General features: G+C 49.0%; 1 protein-coding gene across 3 annotated transcripts in view; it reads left to right on the forward strand.

Moving 5' to 3' along the window:
- The window catches only part of CDH3 (cadherin 3), a 100,247-nt gene extending 80,728 nt beyond the window's left edge, over positions 1-19,519 (forward strand). For all 3 annotated transcript variants that reach the window (XM_069550160.1, XM_069550159.1, XM_069550158.1), the window contains 14 exons: positions 101-183; positions 1,742-1,867; positions 2,099-2,254; positions 2,340-2,484; positions 3,541-3,716; positions 4,319-4,447; positions 5,338-5,523; positions 7,157-7,398; positions 7,792-7,937; positions 8,717-8,941; positions 12,123-12,335; positions 15,422-15,552; positions 15,948-16,094; positions 18,677-19,519. In XM_069550160.1, the coding sequence (XP_069406261.1) occupies positions 2,388-2,484; positions 3,541-3,716; positions 4,319-4,447; positions 5,338-5,523; positions 7,157-7,398; positions 7,792-7,937; positions 8,717-8,941; positions 12,123-12,335; positions 15,422-15,552; positions 15,948-16,094; positions 18,677-18,886 (1,902 nt within the window). In that variant the 5' untranslated portion in view covers positions 101-183; positions 1,742-1,867; positions 2,099-2,254; positions 2,340-2,387 and the 3' untranslated portion in view covers positions 18,887-19,519. The remainder of the gene's footprint in view (positions 1-100; positions 184-1,741; positions 1,868-2,098; positions 2,255-2,339; positions 2,485-3,540; positions 3,717-4,318; positions 4,448-5,337; positions 5,524-7,156; positions 7,399-7,791; positions 7,938-8,716; positions 8,942-12,122; positions 12,336-15,421; positions 15,553-15,947; positions 16,095-18,676) is intronic.
- Positions 19,520-19,779: the final 260 nt, after the last annotated feature.

Genomic DNA, 19,779 nt, shown 5'->3' on the forward strand with positions numbered 1-19,779 from the left:
CCCTTGATCCAGTCAGGGGGCTGTTGTCAGGTCTTGGTTCCCATGAGGTAGCTTCCAGAAGCCCCCTCCTTCCTAATGCTCTTTTCCTCCCTCCCCACAGTGGTCTTCACAGACTGCCCTGGGCAAGAGGCGGCCCTGCTGACTGACGATGACGTCATCGTTCTGAACGATGAAACAGTCCAGGTAAAACACCGCGTGCACCTGCAGGACAGGAGAAAGGCGTTCTCCGTGCACACCCAGCTTGCTGCGGCCAGGAGTCCGGGGCTGCCGTGCCTGTCGGGAGCCCCATTACCCCTGCAGAGGGCACAGGGTTAGCCGTCAGTTGCCCATAGCTCCGAGCGTGGGCAACCATCTAAGCAGGGCAGTGCTTGTTGTTGCCCAGTAGGGGGCGCCAGAGTCAGGCCAGTGGGGCTGAGAGCTGCCCTGTGAGTAATGGTCCAGTGCTCTTCCTCCCTGGAATTTCTTGTCCCATCTCCCTTTTTGTCTTTCCCACATCCTGAGGGTAAACCACAAGTGAAGGTGATCCAAACACGGGACAGTCAATCCCAAAATGGCAACCCACTCCAGTATTCTTGCCTGGAGAATCCCATGGACAGAGAAGCCTGGCACGCTACAGTCCATGGGGTCCCAAAGAGTTGGACACGACTGAACGACTTCACTTTCACTTTCTGGGAAGATGGACCTGAAGCTCTGGGCCACATTTCTTTGTTTCTTTTAATTCTTCAAACAGCTAATATATCCACATGGTTCCAAAATTTTAAATATTGAAGTTATAGAACACATAACCTCCCCTTGTGTCTCCTCATCTGCCTAATGCCTTCTCCACCCCTCTAACAAAATACATAGGTTACCCTGTTACCAGTTTCTGTCCTTCTAGAATTGACTTATGTATTTGTTCTATATTTATATTAAATATATTTACATATATTATATGTGTAGATATAAAACAGATTTTTCCCTCCTCTTTTTTATGAAAAAAATAACATTTACACGGCTTCACTTTCTTTTTGTACTAATATACATCAGTATGTGTATGTACAACTAAGTCTCTTTTGCTGTACAACAGTAATTAAGGCAACGTTGTAATGCAACTGTACTTCAATAAAAAAATAAACTAAAATAAATAAATAAAATAAAAAATACATTGGTAGAACCAAACATTGTAAATCAATTATAATCCAATATAAAATTAAAAATTGTTAATATTTTATAAATAAGTGAGCAAAAACAAAAATCAGTACAAGGCCTCTCACCTTCTCACCAGTAACCACCATTATTGGTTTCTCTAGTATCCCCCAAACTGTGTAAAGGCAGATATGAATATATGCCTTATTTCCCTACCCTTTTACACAAAAGATGGAACAACGCTTAGCACATATTAAGCCCTATATAAATGTTTGTTAAATAGAGTACTAAGCTGTTAATATATTAATCTGTTCTGTACTGTGTTCTTTTTCATTTAAGTGTATATCAAAGGTTTTTCCATATCAGCACAGAGAGACTTTCCTCTTCCTCATTTTTCAAGCTGTATACTGTTTTCACTAGATGGATATATTACAGTGTATTTAATTGGGTCTTCTCTGTAAGTGAACACTTAGATTATTTTCAAGTTTTATTTTGCAATAAACCCATCTAGGCCTCTGATCTCTCTCCTCACCCTGAGCTCCTGTAGGTGAGAGGACGGTAGGTGTGTTCCAGGTGTGTTTGCACACCTGGGTTAAGACATCTTCTCTCCCTGCAGGAAAGGAAAGCACTGAAGATCTCCCCACCCACACCTGTCTTACGAAGGCGCAAGAGAGAATGGGTGGTCCCGCCAATATCTGTGCCTGAGAATGGCAAGGGTCCTTTCCCCCAGAGGCTAAATCAGGTATGGCTGTGCCTTCCCCTCAAGAGGCTTGGTGGCTGCAGGGACCCTCATTCAAAGGCCTGAGTGGGAGGCTTCTTGCTGCTGAGCCCTGGGGCCTCCAGAAGGAAAGCCTCTGTGATGCGAGCAATTTCTGATCAGGCGATGCCTCTCTACCCCTCTCCATGGAGGGTTCTTTGCTACAATTGTGAGATCGTTGTCATTTTGTCAGCTGTCATTTTCTTTTGATTCCAGCTCAAATCTAATAAGGACAGAGGCACCAAGATTTTCTACAGCATCACAGGGCCTGGGGCAGACAGCCCACCAGAGGGTATCTTTGCCATAGAGAAGGAAACAGGCTGGTTGTTGCTGAATAAGCCACTGGACCGGGAGAAGATTGCCAAGTATGAGGCAAGTAACCTTTAGCATCCAGCAGGGCCCCAGAGCCTGCTGGGGAGGGGAGTGCCAGACTGACCACAGACCTGTGCCCCCACAGCTCTTTGGCCATGCTGTGTCAGAGAACGGTGCCTCTGTGGAAGATCCCATGAACATCTCCATCATTGTAACAGACCAGAATGACCACAAGCCCAAGTTCACCCAGGATGTCTTCAGAGGGAGCGTCTTGGAAGGGGTGCTACCTGGTAAGGAGACTGGGGAGGTGAGGAGCTATAGAGGTCTCCTGGGCCCAGATCTGGCCTTGGGTCAACTTCTGGAACCATCTGGAGGTCAGCCATACTCTTAAAGGCTGGAAGAATCCTTGACATGTGATATCCTAGGCTGTACATCGCATCACCTGGGATCCTCTTAAAAATCCATATTCTCTCACTCCATCCCCAAATCCCTGAATAAGAATGATCCTAGAGTAGGGACTTTCCTGATGGTCCAGCAGTTAAAACTCTGTACTTTCAATACAGGAGGCGTGGGTTCAACCCCTGGTTGGGGAACTAAGATCCTGCATGCCATGAGGTGCAGGTAAAAAAAAAAAAGAGAGAGAGAGAAAATTAATTGGGGCAAAAGACTAGAGAAATAGGTGCACATTAATGACCTCACAGACAGGTGCTATTGGGGAGGACTCCTCCTCTTCCTTTGAGTTGTAGAAAATTATAGAGAAATGTGAATTGGTGAGGCTGCAGTAGACATTTTTAAAAGAAAAACTACCTTCAGCAAGATGGAGCCTCTTCCCCCCGTATTCCAGAAGCCTAGATGTGGTCAGGCCAGGTTGGAATGGTGCTTTAAAGTGTGGGAAACCTAGGCTCCGTCTGTCTCGTTGCTCTGCTGTTTTGGCTTCGTTCCGAAGATCACCTCATGAATACTGCTGGAGCTCCAGCCGTTACTTCTGGAAGGAGGGAACGAGTGGCAAGAGTAAGCCCCTTAATTCAGAAAAATGCTTCCCCCAAAGCTATTTATCCCATTCGTCACAATTCAGTCTCATGGCCACAGCTAGCTGCAAGAAGCGGTGGGAAATGGCCTTGGTTCCTGGTGGACCTGTGCCCAACCTAGAGTGATTATGATAGTTATGTTTCTAAGGAAGTAGGGGAGAATGGGAAGTGGGCAGCAACTAACCGTCTCTGATGAGAGGGGAAGGTGGGTCCAAACTGGCATGCAGGGTGGAACCTCTCAGGGTTCCAGAAGTGGATGAGGCTGAAGTTGGCACTGGGAGGGCAGGGTGCTCACTCATCAGCCCTTCTCCCCTCCAGGCACTTCTGTGATGCAGGTGACAGCCACGGATGAGGACGACGCCGTCAACACCTACAACGGGGTGGTTGCTTACTCCATCCACAGTCAAGAGCCAAAGGACCCGCATGACCTCATGTTCACAGTCCACCGGAGCACGGGCACCATCAGCGTCATCTCCAGCGGCCTGGACCGGGAAGTGAGTGGCCCTTCAGGAAGGGGCTGCCTGCCCAGGCCAGGCCCTGACACTCAGAGCAGAAGCCCCTGCCCCAGAGCCCAAGTCGGCCGGGAAGGGCTGCGGCCAGGGCCTGTATTGATGTCCTGCAGCGCCCTTGGACTGGTGGCACTCTGCCAAGCCATCTCATTAAGGCTGAGGAGGCAGCTGTAAAACACAGACATTTGATATTTTCCGTAGGTTTTCTCATTTCCTCTTGGAATGGCTTACTTAGCATGCACATTGCCCAGATTTGTCCCATGTGTACCACAAAGCAGTTAGCTCCATGGGTACTGGAGTTCCTAATTCATACCTTTGCCAAACTCCTGCTCAGAGCTCCCTTTCTGGATCTGCTGTGAGTCAGGAGATAGTGCCCAGGCTTCACCCCACGACTGACTGGCCCAGGAAAACCTTTTGGATCCACAGTTCCGCTCTCCCTCCACCCTTAGCTCCTGGTCTTTCCTGCAGTGGGCGAGCAAGGGATCAGGTGAACACTGGAAGGGAGAAACATTCCGCTCCCTCCATGTACACTCAAGGCTGTGCCCTGCTCTCAGTGGCTTCCACTCCTGCTCTCCTTTTCTCCCCAGAGAGTCCCCGAGTACACACTGACCATCCACGCCACAGACATGGATGGGGATGGCTCCAGCACCATGGCTATGGCCATAGTGGAAATCCTCGATGCCAACGACAATGCTCCCGTTTTTGATCCCCAGAAGGTAACACCCTTTCCTTCATTCATTCTTTCCTTGTCAAATGATGAGGGGCTAAGTTTCTCCTTTCTGGTGAAACTTCAAAAATAAGCCTGTATTGCTTCAAGTCCCAGCCCCAGCACTTGTAAGCTGTGTGACCTGAGGGGAAGCACCTAACCTCTCTGTGCCCTATTTCCTCATCTGTGAAATGGAGACAGTGTTAATACCTGCCACATTGTTCTGAGTTTTAAATGAAATAATCTATGTACAGTTCTTAGCATAATCCCTAGTACCTAAGTGCTCAATATGAAAATCTTTGTTGATATGGAAATTCCTAACTTGACTCACACCTACACCTGCCCACCTACCCCCGGTGAATGCTTGTCACTTCATGTGATAGAGGACTCAGTGCCAGTCAAGATGATACCCACCCGCTTTCATCATTAGATAACTTGGGCTGCTAAATACTGTTCAGGCCTGTGGAAAATTTGTTCTGAATAGCTGATTTCGTCATCACGGCCATCTGTTCTAAATTTCCAAAGAAGTCCCTGGTCAGTGCCCCGGAGCCATCAGACACCTAGCCCTTCTTGCCACCTTCCTTGTGCCTTTCTGATCTCAGCTAGATATAGGTGACTACTCTCCCTGGGGGCGTGGGCACCCAGATGGCTGAGATTCTGGGAGCATCAGGCCTTGGGATGTAGGGAAAGCAGGCCCAGGGTCACTGTGGTGTGTCTGTCCTAGCAAGCTGTGAAGTTGACTCCTGGGGCATTCTGCATCTGTGCATGTCCCAGGAAGGGTGAGCGGCATGGGGCTCCCCTGGAGTTGGGTGGAGGACTCAGCTGGTGAAAAGAGGAGAACCGCCTCTTGGAGGAGTTAGCCTCTCCGCTCTGACAGTGTTGTGTTTTCCACGCTGACAGTACGAGGCCCGTGTGCCCGAGAACACAGTGAGCCATGAGGTGCAGAGGCTGACAGTGACTGATCTGGACGCCCCTAACTCACCGGCATGGCGTGCCACCTACCGCATCGTGGGAGGTGACAACGGGGACCATTTTACCATCACTACTGACCCCGAGAGCAACCAGGGTATCCTGACAACCAAGAAGGTAAGTTGGTTTGGGCTTTGCACGAGGGCCACACCTGGGACAGGGAGGTCTCCAGGACTAGGGGTACCACCTGCCTGGGACGCGTACCTGGGACCACTCACCAGGGAGTGCACCAGGCCCGTGGCTTGCAACACTCTTCCATCCCTCTTATGTGGGGGAATTCCTTTGTTTAAATCTTCCCCAGAGACCCAGTTCATAAAACAGAGTCACTGATCTAATTGAGGCCAGTCAGTGGGGCCCCTCATCCCAGTGTGTCTAGTGGCTGCTCCTAATTGGTCTTACACAGAGGGTTTGTTTTATTGGAATCCTTGCTAATTTTGCCTTCAATCCATAGTTCACATCTTGGTGTTTGGATAGTAAAATGTTTTACTTTAAAAGTTTTAAATTACTTTAACTGTTGTAAATTACATCTAGGCGTACCCTTGCCTCTTGAAAAATCTTGAGTAAATTGACGCTTCAAGAAAATCGGACTAATCCTTCTTGATGTCTTTTACCTCTTGGTTTATTATAAAGAGTGGCCCAGTTTGAGAAAGAAAGTGAAAGTGAAGTCACTCAGTCATGTCCAACTCTTTGTGACCCTATGGACTGTAGTCTACCAGGCTCCTCCGTCCATGGAATTTTCCAGGCGAGAGTACTGGAGTGGGTTGCCATTTCCTTCTCCAGGGGATTTTCCCAACCCAGGGATCGAACCCGGGTTTCCGGCATTGCAGGCAGACACTTTACCATCTGAGCCACTTTAAAAGCTGTCCCCTCCTTGAAATGAAAGTTTTGTAATGCCCCTTTCACATTGTAAAATGAATTTTGTTTATAACTTCTCTATAATAACTTACGTAATTTCTAGAAAAGTGGAATGCCCTAATTAAAATAGAGGAGAATTTTCAGGAAAAGTTACTGATAATAAAATGCTTCCCTGTGTAAACCTTTGGGCACAACTACACTAGAAAACATGATGAAGTGGTCGATTTCTTGCATCTGTTTGTGGAATCAGCCAAGTGTAGTAGATACTTACTGTATGTCGCTGTAGTGAGTCATACCACAAGTGGTACTGATGTTTTTCCAGAACCTTAAATAAACAACTTGAGGAAAGGCCTGAATAAATTATGAGCTCCCCTCAGAAGTTGCATTCCTAGGAAATTTAGTATAAATTAAAACCACACCAAAAACTTGATTTGTATGGAAAACACATTCTAGGCTGTAAATGTAAACAGAGCTTCACGCCCAGGAATACATGAATGTCCAGGGGGATATTAGCAAGTCCCATGGGACATGGGATAGTTCTTTGTGTCCCTGCCCCAACCAGTGGTGTTCCCTGTCATTAGGACACCTAGAAATGCCCTCTCCAAGTTCCGACAACACCCACTATGGAGCATCATCACCCCATTGGGAACCAGTTCTAGGCTTCGGGCTTACTAGTCTAGTTGCCTTTGGGGTGATGGTCTGAGAGGCCCCCACTGGGTATCCACTCCAGAAATGCAGGAGGAAACCAGGAGGCTCTATGGGGCAGGGCAGGGGCAGCATTATTGCTGGTGGGAGCCCCAGCCCCTCGTGGTGGGCCCTCTCTTCCAGACATCACAGCACAGCATGGGGCCTCCTCACAAAATGACGACTGGTCCTCCTTCCTGTTCTCTCCCAGGACTTGGATTTTGAGGCCAAAACCCAGCACACCCTGTACGTTGAAGTGATCAACGAGGTTCCCTTTGTGGTGAAACTCCCAACCTCCACAGCCACCATAGTGGTCCATGTGGAGGATGTGAATGAGCCACCTGTGTTCGTCCCACCCTCCAAAGTCATCAAAATCCAGGAGGGCATCTCCATTGGGGAGCCTGTTTGCAATTACACTGCTCAGGACCCAGACAAGGGGAGTCAGAAGATCAGGTATGCAGGGGCTCGGCTAGAGTTCAGCCAAAGACATGGGTACATTGGATGGGTTCTTTATTATATGCAGCAGTATTTGTTCTAATTGCCATAAAGACTGTTAAATATTTTGACTACCACCCCTGCACAGGGCCTTCCTTCCTACCCTCCATACAGAGGAGGTTAAGTCCAGGGGACAGGTGTTCCCCAATCCCTCTCACATGTCCCTGCTGGCCCCCTCCCACCTTCTGCTCAGGAGCCCACTTGGGGGTGAGATGCGTTTTCCATGTGATCCTGTCTAGGAGCCCCAAGTCCCATGAAACCCTCTGCTAGTTGACATGAGGAGACTTTGAATGATGATACTAGAACTCTTAAGTATCCTGGGTGTGATTCTTTGCAACTTTTCTGCTCCAGTTACCGCATCCTGAGAGACCCGGCAGGGTGGCTAGCGATGGACCCAGACAGTGGGCAGGTCACTGCCGCAGGGATCTTGGACCGTGAGGATGAGCAGTTTGTGAGGAACAACATCTACGAAGTTATGGTCTTGGCCACAGATGATGGTGAGAGCTCCCTCCAGCCCCTCCATGTGGGCCCCTTTGGAGCCCAGGACACAGCACGTCCCCTCTGCAGGCTGAGTGTGATGTGGGGAAGGGCTGTCAGCAATCCTATCTGGGAGGTCAAAGTGGTCTCTCGGAGGAGACTTAGAGTGGTCAGTGCTAGGGTTGGCCGGTTCCAGTTTCCTTAAGACCCAGGAGTTAGGAGGTATCCTAAAGACACCTTTCAGCCTGTTTGTGCTTTACTGAGCCTTAAATTGGCCTGTTGGTTTCCCCTTGTGATTGATTGAAAGGGGCTGCCTTACAAGTGTTACAATTGATGAGTGATGTCACGCCACGACAGGGTTGGGGGTAATGATGTAATGACATCTCTATTTGACACATACTGAACTGAGACCTGGAGGCAGGCGAGAGGTTACTGCAGGGCTGGGAAGCGAAACTTCCCTGAAGCTGGTCAGCAAACGCATCAGCCCTGAGGTGGCCAATCTTTTTCTTTTGCTGATAGATTGGTAGTGGCTGTCTGGATGAAGTCTCTGTGCTGTGATCAGTTAGTAATGTCTGTTGTGGACACAAAATGAGAATGATGGCATGTTTGTCATGCATTTGCCATCACTGGTTTGAAATATAATGAAGCGAGGGCAGGGAAACTCTTGAAAGGTTACAGTTGGACAGTAAACAGGACCCTTCTGAGGTTTATTGGGTAAGTCCTGGGGGAGCTTAGTATGGATTCATTGACCCAGCCAAAGGCAGATGCTGAAAAGGGATCATATGTGTGATTTGAACAGGGAGCCCTCCCATCACTGGCACAGGGACCCTCCTGCTAACACTGATGGACATCAATGACCACGGTCCGGTCCCCGAGCCCCGTCAGATCACCATCTGCAACCAAAGCCCTGTGCCCCAGGTGCTAAACATCACAGACAAGGACTTGTCCCCCCACACTGCCCCTTTCCAGGCCCAACTCACACACGACTCGGACGTCTATTGGACAGCAGAAGTCAGCGAGAAAGGTAAGTGGGTGTTGGTGGCAGATGGGTCCTCTTTCCCCCAAGATGCAGCAGCCACCTTCCTGCTCCATCATCCTGTGGGTCACCGAGTTACCGGTCTCCTCAAGAAGGTCAGTCAGGGGAACTCCCTGGCAGTCCAGTGGTTGGGACACCTGGCTTCCACTGCAGGGAGCACAGGTTTGATGCCTGGCCAAGGAACAAGATCCTGCAAGCCGCACAGCCAATAACAAACAAAGATGATGTCAGTCAAATGCTGCTTATTAACTTAGTCTAAACCTTTGGGAATCCACAGGAATCCTTAAAGACCATTCTAGCCCAACCACTTTCCTATACAGTTGGAAGCACTGAGGCCCAGAGAGAGATGGGACATGACTTTCTCACTATGACATAATGAGAGAGTCAGGAACCCAGCACAGTAATAACAACTAATATGCCTGAGCGTGCTTGCTATGTGTGCTTCAGATACTTCACATAGATTCAGCTACTGAATCCTCACAACAACCCTGTAAAGCAGGTACTGTTAATCATACATATACATGTATGTGCACGCGTTTGACAGATAGGGAAACCAAGGCTTACAGAAGCTTAAATATCCTGCCAGAAGCATTATGGCTAGGAAATAATGGCCCCAGGATTGGGATGCAGGCAGTCTGCTCTACCAGGATCCTCTGCTGCCTACCATTCATCCACCCCTGGCAATTTGCAAGATGCTTTTTATACTTCTTATTTTAAATTTCTACCATCCCCTGTGGTCAGTATTTTTATCCCTATTTACAGATGAGAATCGGGCTCAGAAAGGTTAAATGGTGTGTCCAAAGGCACAGTGTGGGTAAGCAGTGGAAAAGAAGTTGAAGACAAGGTCCCTGGCCCTCATGCCCCAACCACCACCCTGTCCTTTCTCTTCCCCACCCCTTAACGCTCCTCAGCCTACAGTGGTTTTTCAGTTGTCACAGGACTGAAGAGGGGACTTGCTGGCATCAAATGGGCAAGAACTCAGGTGTGTAAGAACAGTGCCTCCAGGCCCAAGTGCCAGTAAGGCCCCTGGAGAAGCTCACCCTGGTTTAAAATGCCTCCTTCTTCCTCTTGGGGCTAGGGTCCCCCAAGAGGGGAATGGGGAACCAGTACATTCAGGTTCTTCCCTGAAGTAACCAAATGCCTTGTGTCTACTGCTGCTACTGAGCCTGTCCAGAAAGGACTGAAGAGACCTGCCTCAGACACACACACTGTCCCATTTTTATGATTCCTCTGATCTGAGGGATTATATACCCAGCACCTTTCCTCGAAGAAGCCCAAGTTGGTCTCCTATCACCTCCTTGTGGGCTGGAAGCCGTTTTCCCCTCCCTGACTGTTTGGTTTACAGGGCATAGCCTCTGAAGTCAGAATACCTTGGTTCAAGATCCAGCCCCTCCATTTACCAGCTTGTGATTGTGAGCAAGTTACTGAACCTCACTGTTGAGCAGTTCTCCCCGCCTGGAGGGTGGTGCCAGTAACTGTACCTCTGTACAGTCACTGTGAAGGCTGAGTGCACGACAGGCACCTACCTCTTCTGCTCCATCAGTGCCCAGTCAATGCCAGTGGCCATCTTCACCAACAGGCACAGTCTGGCTCTGCCAAGAGTGAGCGTTACCTCAAAGCCCAGTGGTACCAACGCCTGACACTACCATTGGTTCTTGGTTTTGACTTAGTCGTTTTATCTGTCTGTGTTCTATTGTGAGAGGAGTTGATCCCAACTCCACACCCGTGTGAACTGGGCTGGTTACTTGACCTCCCTAAGCTTCAGTGTCTGTATTTGTAAAATGAGGGGTAACAGAACTTTCTCTTAAAGTTGAGGTGAAGATCAGAGTCGGGCTGGGCACGTAATAAGTGTCAGCTGAGTCCCCACTGCCGCCACCAGCACCATCATCAGCTAGAAGTCGGCTCTCCAGCCTGGGAACAGGAAGGCAAGAGGGATGCTCTGGTGAAACGCCCTGCATTGGCCCCTCCACTCAGTGGACCAGACCTCCGGCCTGCAGAGCTTTCTCTGTCTGCCACTGTGAGTGAGAACAGGGCGAATTCTCCCTCTGGCCTTCCAGCTAAGAGGGGCCCACTGAGCGTGCAGAGCCTGTGAACTGAAAGTGGCTTGAGGTCAGTGCTGAAATAGGCCAGCAAGCCTGAGGGCAGGTGGGCTGGAAACACGGGGTTGTTTTTGAATGTCCCAATGATGCGTGGGGTTGAGGGGACACTGTTAGCGTTTAGTGGTGAGGACTTGAGTGCTCGGGAAAGTTCCTCTTGATGAAGAACAGTTCCACCCAAGCTAATAGCGCCCTCTTTGACAAACTTGGGTCTTAAACCGAAAGCCTTTCTTCAGAGAGGCCTCCAACCTTTTATTTCTCACCCACAAACATAGCCCCTGTCCCCACTCCACAATGGCCAAGCAGCCTCCCCAGAGTGGCTCCCGTCGTGCAGGCTGCTCCAAAGCTTGGCTTTGGCTCTGTGGCTGCCTGCTGCCTGCCCCAGGCCGTCGAAGGCCAGTTAGCATGGTGCCCAGCACAGCCTCACTGCTGGCACCTCTGAGCTTGTGTGCAGTCACTAATGCTCTGATCTGCTCCCGGCATCAGTTACATCACCAGCTCATATGCATATGGATTTCTTAATAACTGATGCTCACTCAGAAATATCCAAGTTTCAGATATATTGAAATTCTATCATAGAGCTGAGGTGTAAACATTATATATACAACTGAAAGAGCAAAATGCTGCCGTAACAAATGGTAGTGAACTTTCAGGTAGAAAAACAGGTGGCTAGTTAATATAAATATTAAAAGATTGTGCTAGCTGTCTCTTAGGAAGAACTTTGTTTCTTTGCTTGTTTGTTTTGAAGCAAAGAACAATCTGGCAGCTAGTGATGCTGAGAAATTATTGGCCCTGCATGCCATGAATTTTTTAAAATGTCATATTTAGAAATACTGTGATTATTGATTTTTTAAATAGAATGATGACTTTATTCTTCTATCCAAATAATCCTTCCCTCAGTGGAGGATTTGGCTTGGACCAAGTATCCGTTTGTAACGCTCGGCGTAAGTGTGCTTTGACGACATTGCTCCCTGTGGCCCAGGTGCAGTCTGCCTCCTCAAACCTCCTTCGTGGTGTGCTTGACTCCCACCATTCGTGGCCTCCCGAGGTGAATAATTATCTGTCTGCTCCAGGAGACACAGTAGCCTTGTCCCTGAAGAAGTTCCTGAAGCAAGACAATTACGATGTGCACCTTTCCCTGTCTGACCACGGCAACAAGGAGCAGCTGACAGTGATCAAAGCCACCGTGTGCAACTGCCACGGCCACGTGGAGAAGGACACCTGCGCGGAACCCTGGAAGGGGGGTTTCCTCCTCCCCATCCTGGGCGCTGCCCTGGCTCTGCTGCGTGAGTGCTGGCACCCCCTCCCTCTGAGGTTGGGGGAGTTAGAAACCTGAGTCCACCCCAAACTTAGAGACTCGGGCCACTGACATTGCCCATCTGTTCCTTGTCCTCTTAATTCTGGAAGTGTCATTTAGTCCACAGATGTTTATGGGGCCTCTGGGAGGTGCCAGGGTTTGGGGATACATTGGGGAGCAGACATGGCCCTGCGGTCACATCGTCTGGTGGCTGCAATGGTGGTTCTGAAGGTGTAGTCTCCAGACCAAGAGCATCAGCATCACCAGGAATTGATTAGGCCAACTCCCTGGCCCACCCCTGACCTACCAAGTCAGAAGCTTAGGGGTAAGACCTGGTAGTCTGTGTTTTTACAAGCCCTTCAGTGGATTCTAATGCGTGTTTCGGCTTGAGAGACACTGGTCTAGTGAGCAGAAGTGTTTAGTTAGAAACTGACTTCTTTGCTGTCATGGTAGAACCTATCACATTCACTTTTTTCACTCTGAATTGTCCTTACACAGAAAATACCCATTCAATTACGCATGAATGCAATAAGCACAAGCTTTAATTAATCATCATACTTGCACTGAGCACTGTGTTAGGTGCTGAGAGTGCAACATTTATGAGACAGGGTGCTCAGGGCTGGTGCACTGAGGGATGGGCTGAGGAGGGAGGTGGGAGGGGGGTTCAGGATGGGGAACACATGTCTACCCATGGCTGATTCATATGAATGTATGGCAAAAACCACCACAATATTGTAAAGTAATTAGCCTCCAATTAATTAAAAAAAAAACAAAAAACAGAACAGCCCCTGCCTTCATGGAGCTTACTTTCTGGTGCAGAGAGCAGATAGCAAATAAGCCAGCAGAGAAATAGGTGTTGCTATGGATTAAAAGAAAGTAAGGGGAGGAGGAGATCTGGCGTTTTATGTAGGATCGGCAAGAACAGGCTCACTGCGAAGGGGGCATTTGAGTAAAGACCTGGATGAGTTGAGGAAGCAGATCATGCAGATATCCAGGGAACAGCCAGTGCAAAGGTCCTGAGGTGGCTCTGTGCTTTGTGTGGAAACAGCACTGACTGTTGTGGAAAAAGCAAGAGGGAGAAGAGAGGTGATGGCTGTGGCGGAGCATTGTGTTGCGCATTGTGGGTTATTGTAAGCACTCTGGGTGAAATGGGAAGTCATCAGGTTTGGAGCAGAGGAGCAATGTGATCTGACTTGGATTTTGTAGGATTCCTCCTGAACAGACTGTAGAGGGCTGCTGCTACCATAATCTGGGGGTGAGGGGGGAGTTGTCGCTCAGATCCAGGGTGGCATTAGAGGTGGTGAGAGCTGGTCATATTTCAAGGTAGAATCAGTTCAGATTCAGATGAGGAAAAGAGCCATCTATGACGTCAAGGCCTGAGCAAGTAGAAACACGGAGTTTCTATTAACCAGTGGGAAGGACCAAGGGAAAAGTCCAAATGGAGGTAACAGTAGGCAGCTGAACACAGGCTTTGGGTGCAGGTAGGCAGTCCAGGTTGCCTCCTGCCTTTCCCTAAGCTAATGGGGAGGAAAGGGGAGGGAAAGGCCATAGTCTGACCCACACAGGGTGTGCATCCTAAGAACCCAGGGACTCCCACAGATGGCTCCATCAGTTTTATCTGGCTAGAGAGGACAGTGGTTCCCTCAGCAGGCGAAAAAGGGGGATAAAGCTGAGCAGTGACTGTATCCTCCTCCATTAAACAGCCACAGAGAGGGCCAGAACTGCCCTCCTCATGTGGAATTAACTGGGGGTAGTCACAGCAGTTAGGGGCAGCAGCTGGGCACTAATAAGCCAGTCCCCACTGTATCCAAATAGACCTCCAGCCTTTTAGATCATATCACTGAAACCCAGTCCCTATCTTAAAATTCCGAAATAGTGTTTGCACCTAAATTCAGATTACTATACCTCATCAAAGTTGCATTGTTTTTAACTTAAAGTCTCTGGCTATTATGGGACACCTTGTGACTGAAAAAGTCATATTGAAAAGTAACATTTGGAAATTCCCTGGCAGTCCAGTGGTCAGAACTGGGTGCATTTACTGCCATGGGCCCAGGTTCAATCTCTGGTCAGGGAGCTAAGATCCAGTAAGCCAGGGGCCCCCAAACTCCAGGATCAAATGCCTGATGATCTGAGGTGCAGCTGATCATAATAATAGAAATAAAGTGCACAATACATGTAGTGTACTTGAAGCATCCTGAAACCATCCCCCACCTCCATCTGTGGAAGATTTGTCTTCCACAAAGAAGAAAGTAGCACTAAAACTGGTGCCAAAAAGGTTGGGGACTGCTACCATAAGCCATATGGTGCAGGCAAAAAAAAACCAAAACATCTACTAGGAGATCCCCATCCCCACAAAGGAGGATTTCCATAAGGACCAGTACATCAATATGGGAAGACTAACAGTAAAATGATACAGAATTACAGGTGGGGGGACGAAGTCAGAATACCAGTAGGAGGAAGTGGTTTTAAGCTGAGAGCAGGAAGTTGAGAGCCATATGTATGCATGGAGAGTGTTCCAGGTGAGAAAAGAGCCGGGATGAAGGTTCTGAAATGGGAGACTGCTGGGTGTATTCGAGGAGCCCTGAGGAGGCCAATGTGACTAGACCTGAGCAGAGAGGGAGGGTTGGAGACAGCTCGGGACCAGTCCTGTAACCTTGATGAGGAGGCGAGGGTTTTCCTAGGTGCACAGGGGCCACTGAGCAACGGCAGCCCACTCCAGTACTCTTGCCTGGAAAATCCCAGGGACGGAGGAGCCTGGTAGGCTGCAGTCCATGGGGTCGCGAAGAGTTGGACGCGACTGAGCGACTTCACTTTCACTTTTCACTTTCATGCATTGGAGAAGGAAATGGCAACCCACTCCAGTGTCCTTGCCTGGAGAATCCCAGGGACGGGGGAGCCTGGTGGTCTGCCGTCTATGGGGTCACACAGAGTCGGACACGACTGAAGTGACTTAGCAGCAGCAGCTGGCTACTGAGTGGAGGGATAAAAAATTACGTGGGACTTCAAGAGTTTGGGGGTGCTGGCCAGCCATGTGGTTGTTTGGGGGTGAATATTCACACTCCCCAACTCTTGCAGTCCTCCTGCTGGTGCTCCTGTTCTTGGTGAGAAAGAAGCGGAAGATCAAGGAGCCCCTTCTCCTCCCAGAAGATGACACCCGTGACAACGTCTTCTACTACGGCGAAGAGGGGGGTGGTGAGGAGGACCAGGTAGGGCATGCGGGGCCCTCCTGGGGTCGGGAGGTGGTGCCCCCATGGCCCCTGGCAGGGATGGTTGGGTCAACCATCTGACCATGTTAGCTGCGTCGCCCAGACCCTGGCCTGAAGTCAGTCTTCTGAGAGGGTGCCTCGTCCACTGCTCTAGTCTCTGGCCCCAGCCAGCCCAACCTCGAGCCTGTGCTTAATCTGAGAGGAAGCACAGAGAGGCTTAATCTCAGAGGAATCTGAGAGGTGTGGAGTCTAGGGCTTTCAGAGATCTCTGACATTGTCTCCTAAGACCTACTCTTGAACCAAAACATCCAAGTGGCACAGAAGTGGGATGAGATGTAAATGGGGAGAGTGGGAGGGTTCTTCTCCATCCCATGTCCTCCTTCACTTTCCTGAAGGACTATGACATCACCCAACTCCACCGGGGTCTGGAGGCCCGGCCTGAGGTGGTTCTCCGCAACGATGTGGCACCATCCTTCATCCCCACACCCATGTACCGTCCTCGGCCAGCCAACCCAGATGAAATCGGCAACTTCATCATTGAGGTGAGTCGTGGGGGCCCAGCCTAGGCAGTCCTTCATTCAAGCGCCAGCAGCATGAGAGAAAGAGCACAGGCTTGGAGTCTTGGCTCTGGGTTCAAATCCTGGGTCTGTCACCAACAAGCGAGCTGTGTGACCTTTGGCATATATAGCCACTACTGGGCCTCCTGTTGCCTCCTCCATTAAACAGGTCAGGAATTCTTCCTTTTCTTTTAATTTGTTGATGTTTATCTCATCTTCCCTGGTGGCTCACATGGTAAAGAATCTGCCTGCATTGCTAGAGACCTGAGTTCGATCCCTGGGTTGGGAAGATCCTCTGGTGGAGGAAATGGCAACCCACTCCAGTATTCTTGCCTGGAGGATTCCATGAACAGAGGAACCTAGCAGGCTATAGTCCATGGAGTCACAAAGAGTCAGACATGACTGAGTGACTAACACTTTCACTTTCATTTATCATCAAGCAAAAGTAAGAGAGGACTGGGTCTGGCACAGATGAACAATTTGATCAATAAAAACCAATGAGGAAGAGCAGGCTCTGTTGCAGTCTAGATGAACTCGGAGTCAAGGCTCTTGACTTTTTTAGGTGATCTCTGGTTTGACAGGATTTTTGATGAGGAATTATTTCTTTATTCAACACATACAGTGGTTGTTAGGAGAAAACTCAGGAGCCAGACTCCCTGGCTGTGAATTTGTAAAGATCTCAGGTGATTCCAGCATGGAGCAAAGTTGGGGGGCCTCTGGGATAGGTTGGTTTAAGGACTGGATGAGTAGGGACCTGGAGCAGTGCTGGCTCAGGGAATAAATCTCCTGGGGAACTTCAAACACTGAAGCCTCTGACCAACCCCCAACCCCACCCACCCCACCCCCTGGACTGTGATTTAATTGATCTGGATGTGGGCCAGGCTTCAGAATATTTTTTTTGAAGATTCCCAGGTAATTCCTCTTGGCTGTCTGTTTTACATATGGTAATTGTAAGTTTCCATGTTACTCTCTCCGGAAACTCAAACAGGGGCTCTGTATCAGCCTAGAGGGGTGGGATGGGGAGGGAGATGGGAGAGAGGGGATATATGTATACCTATGGCTGATTCATGTTGAGCTTTGACAGAAAACAACAAAATTCTGTAAAGCAATTATCCTTCAATTAAAAAATAAATTAATTAAAAGATTCCCAGGTAATTTAAGTTTGGGAACCACTGGCCTGGCACCTATCCTGTATTAGGTAATGACAGCTCTTGCTGCTAAGTGTCCCCCATATTCTCAATTCTGGGCACATACTTGATTTATCTAAGGAATTTTTTAAAATATCAGTGCCTTGGACCCAGATATTCTTTTTTTTTTTTTTTTTTTATGCTCTTGTTTTTATTTTTGGCCATGCTCCACAGCATGCAGGATCTTAGTTCCCCAACCAGGGATGGAACCTGTGCACCCTGAAGTGGAATCGCAGCGTTCTAGCCACTGGATCACCAGGGAATTCATAAGCTCTGATGTTTCTTTAGTTCCCCAAGAAATAAAATATACAGGATATATGTATAAGAAATAAAATATACATAGGAGATAATGATATGAGGCTGGTACCATGAAAGTAGTCAGTAAAAGGAGGTTTTTAATAAGAGGGAGGGAGGAGGGAGCAAGAGAGGAAGGAGGGAAGGATGGATGGATTTGGGAGGTTGGAGAAAGCAGCAGTAGGCACAGGGCTCAGTGGGTGGTCAGGATACCTTACTCTGGCCTGAACCCTGCTTACCTTTCTTGCTTTCTCGAACTAGCCTGGTGGTGAGACTCTGTTCTTTAGCCTTAAGCACATTTGAGAATCCTGTACAAAGGGGAAAGTTGCTCAGGGCATCTTTGCCTTGGAGCCAAAGGCCAGGAGATCTTCTCTCCCGTTGAATGAAGACAGTTTTCAGAATATTTCTGTTGGATAGTTTGCAAATAACTGTCTCATTTAATGCCTAGCCATGTCAGCTCTGCAGAGGAGGAATTCTGTTATGGTCCCCTGTAACTCTAATATGAACTTTTATATTTACATACATTTATTTCTTCCTCTGAAACTATATGAAGTCTCCCCATTTTTGAGATGGGAGACTTCTGTGGTGGCATTGCAGGAGACATAGACAGACGTGAGTTCGATCCCTGAGTCAGGAAGATCCCCTGGAGGAGGGCATGGCACCCCACTCCAGTATATCTTGCCTGGAGAATCCCATAGACAGAGAAGCTTGGCAGCCTACCATCTATGGGGTTGCAGAGTCAGACACAACTGAAGCGACTTAGCATGCATTTTTGAGATGAGGGAAACAAAGGCATGGAGACTTTAAGAGGCTTGCCCACGTCTACACACTCCTGTGTGAAGTCTGACTTCAGCGTCCCCACCCTGATCCGCTGGCCTGTGGCACTGAGCACTCGCTCTCAGCTGGGTCCTGTGCTAAGGATTTATGTGCATTTCATGTTCAACCTTCAAAACCTTAAGGGAGGGGAGACAGGGCTTCACAGATGAGGAAGCTCAGGCTCAGCCAGGTGAGTTCACTTTCCTGAGCTCTCGCAGCTGCCCGGTGTCTGGTCCTGCAGCTCCTAACACCCTGCTCTCCATCCCCCAGAACCTAAAGGCGGCCAACACAGACCCCACGGCCCCGCCCTACGACTCCCTGTTGGTGTTCGACTATGAGGGCAGTGGCTCCGATGCCGCCTCTCTGAGCTCGCTCACCTCCTCAACCTCTGACCAGGACCAAGACTACAACTATCTGAATGAGTGGGGCAGCCGCTTCAAGAAGCTGGCGGACATGTACGGCGGGGGCCAGGACGACTAGGACTCCCTAAACGCCGGGCTGCAGCAGCAACTCCAAGGGGTCTTTGTCCCCACGTTGGCCAAGGACTTTGCAGCTTGCTGAGAATTGGCCTTAGCAACTTGGAGGGAAGAGGCCTCGAAGCTGACCTCAAAGGGGCAGATCTCTATGCCTTGCAGAATGGAGGAACATGGGCAGTTTGATTTCAACAGTGAGCACCTCTTAACCTAGGCCAAGGCTGCCCAATTTCTGGGAGTCTCCCCGCTTCCATAAAATGCTCAGCGCTGGGTCCTGGGTCTTGACCGACTCTGACTCCCCCATGATGGCTTTTGCTCTGGAATGGACCCTTCTCCTTAGTAAGAGGCCTCTTACCACAATCTGCATTTTTTTTTTTAAGGCTATTTTCAAAAAGTGAGAGGCAGGTCCTCAACCACCCCTGGAGCACTCCAGAAGCCCAGGTGTGCCCTCACACATTTCTCTCTGGTCTCTTGGCCCCCAGGCCTCCTGTTTGATTGGATAACTGCGTTTTTATACTGAGCGCGTCTAGGTGGTCCTTTATTTTTTATTTTCCATATCGAGTGCTGTAGATGAAGAGTGATGACAATCCTGTAAATGTACTAGAACTTTTTTATTAAAGGAACTTTTTCCCAGAGGTGACAGGGGAGTGAAGTTCTGGGTTTTTTTTGATAGTTTTGTTGACGTATAATTCACATACCATACCATACTCATGTAAAGTGTACAATTCAGTGGTTTTCTAGAACTTGCAGAGTTGTGTGCTTTTATCCCTGTGGGCTTCAGCCCAGCTTCCTCCTGATAGTAGTGGAAGCTCAGGATTTGTTTACAGACCTGGGAGGAGGCAGATATCAGCTCGCCTACCTACAGATGAGAGCTGCTGTCCCTGTATGAGAACCATTAAC

This window comes from Ovis canadensis, chromosome 14 (genome assembly GCF_042477335.2).
Source record: "Ovis canadensis isolate MfBH-ARS-UI-01 breed Bighorn chromosome 14, ARS-UI_OviCan_v2, whole genome shotgun sequence".
Taxonomy (NCBI): domain Eukaryota; kingdom Metazoa; phylum Chordata; class Mammalia; order Artiodactyla; family Bovidae; genus Ovis; species Ovis canadensis.